The following is a 13,579-nucleotide window of genomic DNA, read 5'->3' as shown; positions in this document are numbered from 1 at the left end:
GTATCATATGCTGGCTAGCTGTAGTATCCAATACACAGGGAAAGTTCACCGGCATGTCCGTCAGAGCCATTCGTCAAATCCATCAGTTCAAACCATAATCCTTCGGATCTCCACGTGGATGCCTTCGGTGATTTAGGCACGATGCTATCAGCACCACAATGCAACTGCTGTTTCCTTGCCATGATGCTTCGCAAAGTACATATCGCTTTTACTCCAGCTTGCAGTAGTTTCGCTTCTTATGGCCAACTTTCCCGCATTCGTAGCAAATGATATTATTCTTAGGCCCTTGTGCGTCAGCTACATGGTCCACATTGTGAGCATTATGGGTTTTTTTTCTTTGAGTTCCTTACATCAAGGAACAGCCATTTGATTTGTTCTAGTGTCATATCATCAAGGCCTTCGCGTTGCGTCATTGATAGTGCTGTCAGAATGTGATCATATCAGCCAAAAAGTGTGTACATACTTAGTCCTCTTTTCTCAATATTTCTCCCATAGATTTGAACAGCACATAGTGTACATCGAAACAGAGTATATAATTACCGTCGTAGTAAAATCGTAAAATCACAGTTCCTTCTCTTCCGGGAGATACAGTTTTTCAGCAGCAGCAATGTGTCTTTGGTAAAATGAACAATTGAAAGCATGGACCATTGCGTCATCTTCAAGGGTTATCCAGAACTCGTTCACGACCTTATCATCTTCCTTCAAATGATTTTGAAATTTTCTTCTTGCACGCCACTTCAACAGCTGTGGTTGCTTCTGGAACGGGATTAGTATGGACTTCTTCAAGGGCGGTCTTCTATGAAGTATGCGAACATCCTTCCTTCTTCAGATGCTGTTCGACGCACCACATCCACAATATGAACGATTTTTCGATCTCGTTGAAGATCGCAACTGCGATTCCTCGATCACGATTTTCCATGTTTACTGTGTTTGCCTGAATTTGATCCCGTCGAAGCTTGGGCCCGTAACGATCTTCTTCATTTGTCCGAATCCAAACAAACTATAAAGTGGATAATTTACATCGACATTGCAGTATTTCCAAGCAACATTGTTAAACAACCTATCTCAGAACCTCCAAAGCATCCGGAGGACGATGGTTCTTGGAACTTGCAGCACCGTGAGATGTTCCATAGTTAAACTAAAACTAAAATGATTGTTACCAACGCTGTTATAGAATGAAGTAGACCCCTAAGTAGACCCATGAATGGGACCCACCTTCTTAACCTTCTTGAAAACTCATTTTAAAAGAAAGAGGAATTCAGTCTAACCAAAATAATTAAGACACATTTGATTGAGATTTACCATAACAAGGACTGGTGATATATCACTTAACACATCCATCGAGCTGTTCGTTTTCTGTTTTTAAATTATCGCATTTATTTAAATTACAATTTTCGTATAACTGTATTCTGCCCTCAGCTGTTGTTCTTCTTGCAGTAAATCTTCGCACACCCAAAGTACACCGACTCAAGAGTCTCTAAGAAAAAATTTCTGCTCAACGGCTTTCGCTTATTGCAGGCAACCACCACCCAGCAGCAGCGGAGCAGTAGTCCGAACCATCGGTCGCGGCGCGTGGGATGCCTGACCCTGGAATCGGGACTGCAACCACGTACTCCAACCGCTACTGGTTCAACTGCTCCACCTAGCGGTGCGGTGGTGGATTTCTCTAGCACGTTACACCCCTACCGTTTGATGGTGTTCGCCGGTGTGTATGTGTGCGGGATTGACGTGCGAGCGTGTGTTTCTGTGCGCTTGTGGTGTGTGTGGGATTCAGTTTTCAGTTTTGGCGGCACTCAATGTGAGTGAACTTTCCCGCTCTCCAGAGTCTTCTCCTTCTACTCCGTCTACAATCACCTACTAGCCTACTGTTTGTTTTATCCTCTGATCAATCTTTTTTCTAGTGTTTTCCTGTTTGTCCGTGATCATCAAAATGGCGCTTTTCTAGGCATCTCATGCAAACAACGCAGGATTTTTCACATTCGTTCTCTTCAACTACTGCTTTGTTACAAAATGTTTACTTGTTTGTTCTGTGTGCGTTGTTTGTCCTGAAGCCTTGTTCTGTTTAAGGTGGAATTGTGCGCATTTTAAGCATCATCATCATCATCTTATTTCGTTTTCTAATGCAGTTTTATGCTGATTTTTTCTTCTAACTTCAAGCTGCCTAAACACAGAATGGGAGTGGAGCTGATTTACTACACGATAAAATAATAAATATCTTTCGCTAGCTTTGCGTGCCGTGAGGCTGTGTTTGTTCTGCTATCCATGCTTCGATTAATCTAGTGGATTTGTTTATATTGCTTTTGTTTTGATTCGCTTTTTCTAATTTATTTAAAGTTGAAGCTTTTTCTAATGAAAACGTATTTTTCTAAGTAAAATTAGGGAGTTAAAAAGATGGAAATACTTTCTGTTTTGTGGTCGTTCATAGGAAAATACAGAAATCTAGCAGAACTACATGAAATTTTTACACAGTCGCTCGAATCCAGTCTCTGAAAGAAGGGAACTTTCAGAGCGGTTGAGCTCGATTGGCTCTACTCTCATTTGTGTATATGTATGTGTTTACGTTGTCCCTTCGCATGCCTAACAAAACAAAAAAAAATGGATTTCATGTGTGTGTCAGTCTTCTTCTAGGTTTACTAATAATAATAATTACTTCTGTATCGTTAAGCTTCACGGTTCTCCTGGACATTTGCGCACTGGACGAGCCAGTGACACCCAACATAAATCGACAAACTGGAATGGCGGATCAATATCAATTAGGTGGTCGGCTTGGAAGCCTCCCAAAAGTGTCAAGAGTACAAGCGGAAATTTTTCTTGTCTAGAAAAAATCTGATTTTAATATCAATCTTCGTTTTCTTTTTACTTTTCGTGGCATAAAAATTGAAATCTTGCTCATAGGAAATTTAACATCCTGGAAAAATCGATCCCTATCGTTCGCTTACGGAAATCTTCCACTTATTCTCTCACTCTCGCAAATTATTCTCTCAATCGTCATCAGACTTCAACAAAATATCAAAAATTCTCCAGGAAAGAAACGTTGAACACTAATCTCGTAATTAGCTCTCTCAATCGGAAACAAACTGATCTCACTAAAAAAGTTAGTACTGTTTACAGTTATCCGGTCTCTTAAAGATAAGTGTTATTGTAGGGTTTTAGTTTAACGTTACTGTTTTTGTTGTTTTGTTTTTGTTTTTTATCCTTGTTATTATTAATAAACGTAGATCGTCTTCAGCTGGGGCTTCAGCTCAGGCGGTATCGCTGGGGCAGGTTCGTGCGACTTTCGCGACACTAGCCGCTTGAAGCGGCCCGACAGTTGTCGCTTCAGTCCCTTGAAGCCGGTCTTCTCGTTGTGTACTAACGCGTCCTGGAAGGAAAGAAAAGAAAGCGGGAATTAGTTTCCACTTCATTATCGTGAACAGGAAGATTAGCAAAAAGCATTGTTCGAAAGGGAGAATCTGGCAACACTTGTATCAGCTCGACTGCATGACTTTGCGGGGCTTGCTCGAAAGCTCTGTTTGGAAACCGATTCGAGAACAGCCGTCTAAAGTTTGCTTCAATTGGAAATGAGCCTGGCGATAGCAAATCGAAGCATGTGGCAAGCACGCCGTTCATCTACAAAATGCTCATATAACGAGTTTAGTTGTTTGAACATTCTAGCGTAGCCGTTTGATCATGCCTTTGCATATACTTCGTGTGTTCGTAATGCAACGTCGCCTTTAATAAGAGATAGTTCATGGATTCGCTGAACTACCTTCACCGTGATGCATGTCAGAAAATGCATTCTGTCATGGCTGGAGGGGCTGAGCTCGTGCCTTTTAGTGAAATCCAACTCGTTTTGTTTAGTGCAAAAGGATCATTCACATACTCGGGTATCTAAAATAAGATCGTTTGTGGCTGCGTCCTCTCCCCAGTACTATCACATGACTTTGTTTTTGCAACAGATGAGTGAGAAGCTTTCATCTGCCTCATTTTTATTGTGCAATCCGTGTGTCGGTTTATTCGAAACACGATTGGTAACAGATGATGGCGAAGCCGTACGAGAAGGAAACCGGCAAAGCCTTGAGCAATTTACACACATTGAAGTGATAATGAGCTGCCGGGCCACAGCGGACGACCTCGTGGCATACTCATTTGCCGTATGAGTGCGCACAAAGCGGCTCATCAGACCATCGCCAAAACTAGTCAATTTTTCGACAATTCGCAGTCGTATTGATAACATTTTAATGTTTCCTGGTGATGGCTTTGGAGGCGCGCCACTCTTTGGTTTCTTTTGTTCTACAGTCGAGACAAAGATGTTTGCGCCATTGTCGTGCATAAACAAACCATTTGCTGACTGACTGGAATTAATGGGCTGACTTTGATGTGTTGGTGGTGGCATCGAAGAAGGCGGCGCTTCCTGAAGCGTTAGCGCTGTCATGCTAATTTACTATGGCCGCAGGAATCCAATCTATTCCAAGTTGGGGCCACCATTTACGGGGAAAATATAAGCAGCCACTGCTGCCGTAGCACTTTGCATAATTACATTGCCGCAAGGACTGCAAGTGTGCAGGGCCTATCAATCTAATGCAACATGCACAAATGGCATATACCGTTGCTCATGGTGGTGCCGCCGCCATTTAAAAATAAACGGTAGCGCCTTAACCCGCGCGCCCTCTGGCCCGCTAGACAGACAATTCTACCGCTGCTGCGTTCGCTCTTGCCGTCGTACAACGACCCAAATCTGTGCTACGATCTCCGCTGCTGTCAGTTGCCAAGCGGGTGTGCAAAGTTTGCTTCTAGCCATGTGTTCCCAAAAATACACACATGCCTTGATGCTGACCGATGAAAACTATCATTGGAGGTGGTTTGTTTCACTTTTTGTCCCGTTTCGATTGCAGATGGTGGGATTTTCATTCATTTTTATAAGGTTCAATCGAATTTATCGATTATTAAATCTATATTTCGAGCAGTAAGAACACGATTTTTCGAATCGTGATTAAAAGTGAACAATCTAAGACGCTTTGATTAAGTTAAGAATTAACTTCGATACGATGACCGTTTGAACGAAGCATGTTTTAGCTGCTCGAATATAAAACATTCATCTGAGAACAACAATTAATTAACATTTTAGTCAAAGCATTCAAATTGTGAAAAGGAATGGCTTCTGAAGATTTCAATGAAGTGCCATCTTAATAAAACTTTTTCATCAACCTCTGTGCTTCGGAGTCGAGCATCTCTAGTCGTTCTTTGTTCTTCAGCTGAATGGAAACAACTACTCATAAAAAATGATTGGTTTCAGGGTCGATGGCTCGCATCACAAGGAACAGCTCGTGTGAAAAGGGGAAACAAGCTTTGAAACGAATCAAATTAATTTTACCAGAAGTAAACGCAGAAAAAAATATCATGAGACTGGACTGGATGGTTTCACCCGCAAATATGCAAAGGAATATCAGACATATTTATTTCGATATTGCAATAAGTTTAATCTGCTGAATTAATGCAATTCAACTGATGTTTTAACTACTCGAAAATTCAGACCAATCATTTGAATTAATTGATTTTGAAGGCCTACAAAATCCGTTAATATGCAAACATTATATTTTAAGGAAAGTCTTCTGAAAATTTAACATCCGATCTTTTGACCACCTCCATCTGAACTTTGTTCCTCGACTGAATGAGAACAACTTCCCATGAAGAAATGGACAGAATTCAGGGCAGTCAACTGTACCCCAGGTGAAGGGGGCGGCTGACGGGCGCCAGAAGGAGCAACCTCTGCGCGAAATGTCGGGGAAGCAAAGTGTAAAACTGGAATTTGTTCAAGAGCATTGCCGCCACAAGAACCAAAGCACACCGATTGAGAAGAGTTCAACGGCAGAAGCCAGCGACCGAACCGCAACGGGAGTGCAGTGAACCGCAACGTTGACCGCTGCCGCTCCGGTCGTCGTCTCCTTTTTGGTCGTCTGGTTCTCATCCGCTGTTCCTTCGGGAAGGCAATTTTTTTTTGGGTAGGGTTTTAACGATTCTGGGAAATCATGCATAATTAAAGGATTTTTGTCTGTTGCTAGCGGGTACTTACTTGACTATTGGCGTTGTAGTGGTACAGGTTAGGCTGCGGCGGTAGCGGAGGAAACACCCACACACTGGACGGGCTTTGTCGGAACGCCACCGGGGTAGGCACGGAATATCCGTTCTCCAACTGACTGCTGTTGTTATTACTACTGCTATGGTGATTGTTGTGATGATGGTTGTTGTTGTTGCTGCTGCTGTTGTTGCTATGATGATGATTGTGGTTATGGTTCGACGACGGTGGCGCAGCTTCCACGTTGGTCGCCGTCACTGGACTCACGGACGATTCTTCGCGCTTTCTCAGTTTGCTACGGACGAGACGCATGGTCATTAGGGTTCCGTTACTACCGACCATTTTCTTGAGCTTGTTAATTTTGGCGAGCGATTGCTATCACAGGTACACGGCAGGTGCAGGCGAGACGCCACAGATTCAAAATCTTTGGTTCTACGACCGTTTCGGTGCAACAATTGGCACTTTTATTCGTATATCACAATACTTCTTTTCCCGGGAAGTCAAACTTCCGCAACGGAATTAAAGCACAATCACTTGGAATTGTTTATTAGACTAGAGCGGCCAAAGCGGCTCTCCTTCTTTTACCACACGGTACTTCGATTACACAGTTACAGTTTTTCAGTCATTGTCGTTCGATTTCGATCCCCAAACACTATTCTCTTCCAACAATAAAAAACGGGAAGAAAAGCTGCCTCCGATCGATCGAAATTCACTGGATTTCTCCTCACTTCACGCTGTATCAACTCCCAAAAACTTTTCTACAAATCCCACTTTTCCTTTGTTATGGCTTTGCCTTCACAAACCGAACTGAGCTCTCCGAGGGATTTCGATTCCGTAAAAATCACTTTCCTCCTTCTGTAGTTGTTTTTTATATAACTTTAGCAGCGCGAAAGTTTTTGGCTAAACGAGAGCGCGAGTAGGAATAATATTATTTTTATATTTACGAGGAGCGACAACTGCTCGCTTCAACGGCTAAAACTCAACTTGATTCGGCCTTCAGTCGGCGCGCTGGTTTTATATATTGGTACGAACGAACCGAAGTCGGCTTCGGCTGCTCGGTCGGCGTCGGCGACGTCACCCAAACGATAAACGAGGCCCACCGCCGCCCTCCGCCTTTCGCCTTCGCCGACGAATCCGAACAGATGTTTGCTTGCGCCTCATGACAAGCCAAACACACTCACACGCGCACGCAAACAGCGAGAGGCAAAACATACGTTTGTTTTGAAACGTCACTATTGCGTCGGTCGGCAGTGTGTGTGGGTCATTAATACAACATTTCCATTCGAATTCGATCTTATTTCGCCGACGTTGCTGGCCGCATAATGATTTCCGTTTAAAGTCGCATAGAAAAGCGAGAAAATCGGAACGGATGCCGCCCGTGTTTTCACCCGTGCTGCCTTCCCACCCCTGCACAACAGCATCGAGTCAACAACGATCAGGGATGGAATTAACAATCCAGCTTGATTGCTGCAGCTGGGATTGTTTTTTCCACGCTCTACCTGGGAACAACAATCACCGCCCGCCTGCCGGTTGGTGACTCATTCTGTAGGTACCGATCGAAGAATGCGGGTCCCCAAAACCAGCCGACTGTGATTAGGTCGTTGACGAGAGATCTTGTTCTCGGGTTTCGCGGTGGGAATCACAACCAATTTGGTAATATTGAAATGTTGTTTGCAAACAAACCGACACCGCATGCATCGGTCATGAGAGGGACAGCCTCGCTGCGGAGAATCACATCTGTGCAAACGAGGATTGAGGAAACCCCAAAGTGAAACGTTGCCAAGTTGATTACATTTTTACTGTTGGCTTCGTTGGCAACGTGATCGCGGGATGAAAGTGGCCCTCGTGTGCATCCAATTAGGAATAATTTGCCAGTGAAAGTACCCCCTCGGTGGCATTGTGCTTAGAAATAGTAATTACAAACAAAATTATGATTGTCAATTGATCCAGATGTTTGTGTACAGCAATCCGCAATTGTCGTTATCCAGTGAAGGTAAATTACGTAGATGTATACGAACGAACAATCCGGCAGATATCCCTCGGCGATTAACGCGATTTGGACATCAGCTTACAGTAATCATTGTTATCAGCAAAAGTGATCGGGATTAGATTGGTGATTATGTTCCACTGTTTTTGTCGGATTTTTTCTACGACGCACAACAGACACGCAAAAAGTTGTTAATCCAATCGGATTTGAGGAAAAAATTAGGGAAGTTGAGCAAAAACGAGACTTGCGTCACGTTTATAATCGGAAAGAGAAGGCATCAATTCGAGTATTTCAATTCTGGATTTTTCCGGATATTGATCCGGCATAGATCATGAACATTTTTTCCATTCTTGATATAAGATAGGTAGGAGAAGAACGTTGAGCTTTGTAATTTTCCATTCGCGCTGTTTTATGTCTTCAACTTTAGAAAATCAAAGCGTCGGTTGCCACTCTACCAGCCATCGTATGATGAGGTTTGTTTACACACATGTCTGGAAGTTCAAATAGCCATCACGGCGAGCATCACAACATCCTGTTATGAAGTTCGTTCAATCCACGTCCAGCTTAGAAGGGACCAGCCCCCGTGTTTACATGTAATCCTGCTGTTAGCCTGACGACGCTTGAGAAAAACAAACTTTCTGTCAAACGATCTGGAACTAAAATGTGGAGGGCACAGAAGCTTGTTCCCCCGTCTCACAAACAACTTAGTTGTGCTAATCAACGGATAGCGAACTTTTCGCACTGATTGGCGAAAACTTGCTGTTTCATCGCGAATCGTGCCGAAACTTGACGAATGGTCAAATTTGAATGTTGCCCATGATGTCATGTTTAAAAACAATAACTTATTCCGAATGTTCGGCTGTGGTAATTTTCCACTGTATCGACATTTTTTCTTCAACATTCGCGGGATTGGATGTATTGGTAACTTCCGAAGTTCAAGAAATGTAAAAAGATTATTGACCAATTATCATTTGTTTTAAATTTCCAATACAAATAATTAATTAGAGTGCTTTTGGAAATTCAAATTGACATTTAAAAAGCAATACGAAAGCCGTTTTTCAAGTGAAAAAAAAATGGAAATTATTGTTTTTACTCTTTTTGTCTAAACAGAATGAGAAAACTGCATTCGAAAGAAATGCAACACGAAATATCTTTTGTGTGTAAATTTCTATTGCGTGCGTGAAAAATGATAAATTTTTTAGTAAAACAGGTTTAGAGTGTAATGATTACATATGCAAAACTTTGTCTGGTTCGCCCAGCATATTTTCAAATTAAGAAAGGCGCCTATACTCAAACCAGGAGCCAAGAGGCTGTACCGCGAGTGGTTTGTGCAGCCGAAATGCAGCGTAATGGATGGCGAGACGTACATCAAAAGGCTACAAGCAGATCCCAACCCCAGAGTTTTGTTTTGTTGGTAAGTCCCACCTGGATGTTCCAGGTATAATCCGGAAGAAGGTTAAAAAGTTTGCTAAAATGTACTTGGTGTGGCAGGCGATTTGTTGATGCAGTAAATTCTGCCAGGAGTAGGGTGACTGTATGAAATTTTTACAAAGGAGGACATTTTACCAAAATCATGACAAAAAGGAGGACATTCAGTTGAAAAAGGAGGGCAAGCTTCCAAATCCAAAAATCTCTAATTTTTGACATACATTTTCGTTTCGATGGGACCATAGCAAGAGTTTTTTTCTTGTGCCCACTGAGAATAATTAACCCACCAATATTTTTTCTGCACCCTGGCTTTGGAAGCTAAACGAAAATCGTGCCAATTCTATGAAATTCCTATTTCGTTTCATCACTTTTACTTCTCACTCACTTTTCGTGAGAATTATCACAGAACAACTAGTCGGGGATCAGCCGAATCACACCAAGCACCACCAAAAAATTATCCATTTGCTGCCCAAACTTTCGTTTAGCAAATTTATTATATCCCAAATCGTATCTCTCCTCCCTCAACCCCATTACTGAACATATTCCACAACAAATGTACGCATGAATTGGTATGATTTGGTATATTTTTGGTATATTTTTCCGTTGTCCTTGTACGAAAAAAAATATCACACGCCAGTCAAAAAGCCGCTTGGTGCGGTTTAGCAGAACCCCGACCAATTATGAAAATTGTATGGCCACGGCGGGACTCCAACCCAGAGTATACTATATATAATAGCCCTGTTTGTCTGTCCGGTGACTAGCCAATCAGACGCAACACGCGGGGAAATTCTCGCAAAAAAAATTAGACACTTCAATTATTTTTTACTATCAGATGCAGAAAACAAAACCAGTGACAACCTTAGACAACCAGACACAGCATTTGATGAAAAAAATCACAGACAACAGACGTTGAAAATTTTGTTTTTTTTTTAGTGCATGAATCAATGAACCGTTTATATTTTAAAAAAACACTTGCCATGGGCGCTACTGCGTCCACAAATAAACTAGTTAACAATAATAGCCATAGGGATGCGCTCATTCTAGCCACACCACCATGCACTACCGTTTACTTTGCTGATGGTACCGAAAAAGCTCGGATATGAAAGAAAACGAGCAAACCAACTTTCCGCGGCAATCGAAATGAGCGAAAAAATGGTTATCTTTCCCCAGACTGTTTTTCTTTCCCGAAAAGCGATTTCTCCCCAAAAGTTTTCGTGAGGGAGCATCCTGCGCTCCTGAAATTGAGTGAGCATTACGAACCCTGACTTATTTGAACAATTTTAATAATTTTAGAAAAAGACAATTAATCAGATCATAAAATAAAGTCTACATTTATTTATTAAAAAAAAAAAGATTCTTGAATTCGAGTCAGGTATTTGACTTCAAAAACCTTTTTTTCCCAGCTTTCGTTATTTTAGAATGTTGGAGCCGAACTGTTATTGAGTGAACAATTGAGTTATTGTTAAAAAACGTCGAAGAGTTAATCCAAAAGATATTTTAGTAACAAGATAAAGATTGTCGCTTCGGTTCCCTTTGTTCTGCTATCCGGAACATGTTGGGTACCAAACTGTCAAATCGTATGTATTTTTCCTTCATTGACAGTTAGCCCTATCCTCGCCAGCAAAAGATGTTCCGGATAGCGACGACAGCGACAATCTTTACCTTGTAACTAAAATATTTTTTGTTAGTCCTCAAACAAATCAAGTTTTTGTCACGAACAACCAGTAAGCTTGACAAAGTTATGTCAAATAGCTATTCAACGAAAATTTGTGGATACACATTATCATCTTCAAATTAAAAATTATGATTTATCTTTCACAGGACAGGAAGATTAAAAGTTTAAGCGCTACCAAATTTTAATACTTGATATGACACGACAATGAACAATAACAACAATTTGGTGTTGATCCATATTAAAAATTAAAAAAAAACACCTTAATAAAGATTAAAAAATCAGAAGGGTTATATACAAGATACGACCGCCCGACGTAAACTACGTAAAACAGATCATAAGATAATTATTTTGGTTAGAGCCTAGAGTGATTGAAATTTTTACTTTTGCGCTCCCTTATGCTTGAACGATAATATTTGCTGTTTTGGTGAACCTCCTAAATTTTCAACTGAATTGGTTTTAATATAACTGAGTACGAGCAGTTTGAAGTTTGTATGAAATTACTATAGAAATCGCACCGTATGTGAGAGATCGTTTCGTGAGGCGGATCATAAACTATTTAGGGGGAGATCTCCCAACGCCGGACACCTCCCAATACCGGACACTACTTGCAGAGGTCCCTCCTTCTTCTTATTAAGTACAAAAGGAAGCCTATAAGCTATTATAGGCTTCTAACGGCAAGAAATATCAGATCTTCATGTGATAAACTTTGTACAAAATTTGAAGTTGAATAAAAATTCTTCACACCTGTTTTGTCAATTGTTTCTTCTTGCTGAGAAAGCCACAGAAATTATCTGAAACAAAAATTGAAGAGGACATTGCAAAAGGTGGGAATTTGGTTTAGGGTTTTAAAAATTTAGCTGAAGAGTCAAATAAACTCCACTAACAATTTTTAATATTTACAACTTAAAGCACGCGAATAATTTACTATTCTGAATGTTTGTCTTTACTCATGTAACAGGAACTTTGAACATGATGCAATAGTGTCCGGTACTAGGAGACATTTATCTGAATCGTAAAATTTTCCACCAAAATTCATCGTTGGAAAACGTGTTCAAATGATCATATATAGTTTGTATGAATCATCAATGGTCAATAGTCATATTTTGTTTTTCCTTTTTCTATCTATGCTTCCTTTGAAGCAATATAACTCACGAAGAGGATGACCGATTTGCGAGATTTCCTCACTAATCGATTCGTATTAGGATCAGCTGTGTTTCTATATGCAAAAGGTTAGTAAATTTTAAAGGAAAAGTTGGGAAAATTGCCAAAATACAATATTAGGGCTAGTTTGGAGAAAACCTAATGCGATCGCTCGAAAAATGATCTAGAGTTCGGCGTCACAATCAACGCAGAAAATTACATATCGAACGTTAAACGTAAAAACCCAAGCAACGCAGGGTACATTCTGTAGTATGGTATAAATGGAAACATAATCCGGACATTTAATTTTTTTTGTTAAATGTCCGGCAGTGGAGGATCTCCCCCTAAATATAATCAACCCGAAGACTTCGTAGAATATTTCTAAATCTGTAAGACGATTTTTGTTGCGAACAGATCGAATTTTCGTAAGCAAAGTAAAAAGAAAATAAAAATGCTCATTATTGATATGTTATTCTTTTACGCGCTAAATTTTCACGATTTTTCATTTTTCACACGATTAAGTAGGGGAGCGGTTCGGCACTTCATCTCATAGCTCTCATTTCCATCCCATCAAAAACAAAGCAATGAAAAGGTATTTGATTTGTTATTTATTTTTGTGATTTTTTCCAGCAGTGAGCACGTATGTTAGTAAAAAGAAGCGACAATATTGGTGCTGTATTTATCTGTTTTGCAATGAGATGAAAATATGTTCAGTGAGATTGAAAACGGAACAGTTCCCCTATTTCCCTAATAATTTTTCTTGCAAGCAGCGAATTGTTTGGCAATAAAGACGATTTATTCAATTTCTAAGTTTCCAATGTACTCATATATTTTTAGATATTAATGACCAACGTAGCAAAACGGTTTTCCGAAAAAAAAATTACTTTTCTCATAGTAATTCTCATACAAACTTCAAACCGCGCGTGCGTGCTTAGTCAAATTACAACCATTGGGATGTTGGATATATGGGGTCGGGAGGTAACGAGGCTTGTTTTGGTGAACGTTTTGCCGCATGTAATGTGTGTTTTTTCCGCAAATCATGTTCGATCGCAGACCAATCCATTTATGTTTCGAACAAATTTGGCGTAACTCACTATATATGAAAATGGTTGGATATGACAATTTAAAATTTTCATTCAAAAACCCCAAATTTATTATTCCTCAGCGGTGATGATGCCTTTCTCCGATTGTTATTCGACTTAGAGTGATTAATGCATTCAATAGTTAATTGCCTATTAAATGGCGATTAATGCTTTTGAAGTGTTATTTTACAGGGATGCTGCGGACTACTCAG

The 13,579-nt window shown here is 40.6% G+C and overlaps 1 protein-coding gene across 7 annotated transcripts in view; it reads right to left on the bottom strand.

The window, feature by feature from the left end:
- Positions 1-1,352: 1,352 nt before the first annotated feature.
- The window catches only part of LOC134225142 (serum factor response D-like), a 692,637-nt gene continuing 680,410 nt past the window's right edge, over positions 1,353-13,579 (bottom strand). For all 7 annotated transcript variants that reach the window (XM_062704985.1, XM_062705024.1, XM_062704993.1 and 4 more), the window contains 2 exons: positions 6,053-6,350; positions 1,353-3,361 (listed from right to left, as the gene is read on the bottom strand). In XM_062704985.1, coding sequence (XP_062560969.1) covers positions 3,206-3,361; positions 6,053-6,350 — 454 coding nt within the window. In that variant the 3' untranslated portion in view covers positions 1,353-3,205. The remainder of the gene's footprint in view (positions 3,362-6,052; positions 6,351-13,579) is intronic.

Source organism: Armigeres subalbatus, chromosome 1 (genome assembly GCF_024139115.2).
Source record: "Armigeres subalbatus isolate Guangzhou_Male chromosome 1, GZ_Asu_2, whole genome shotgun sequence".
Taxonomy (NCBI): domain Eukaryota; kingdom Metazoa; phylum Arthropoda; class Insecta; order Diptera; family Culicidae; genus Armigeres; species Armigeres subalbatus.
Note: the sequence above shows the minus strand (reverse complement) of the source record. Positions and strands in the feature narration are given on the sequence as shown.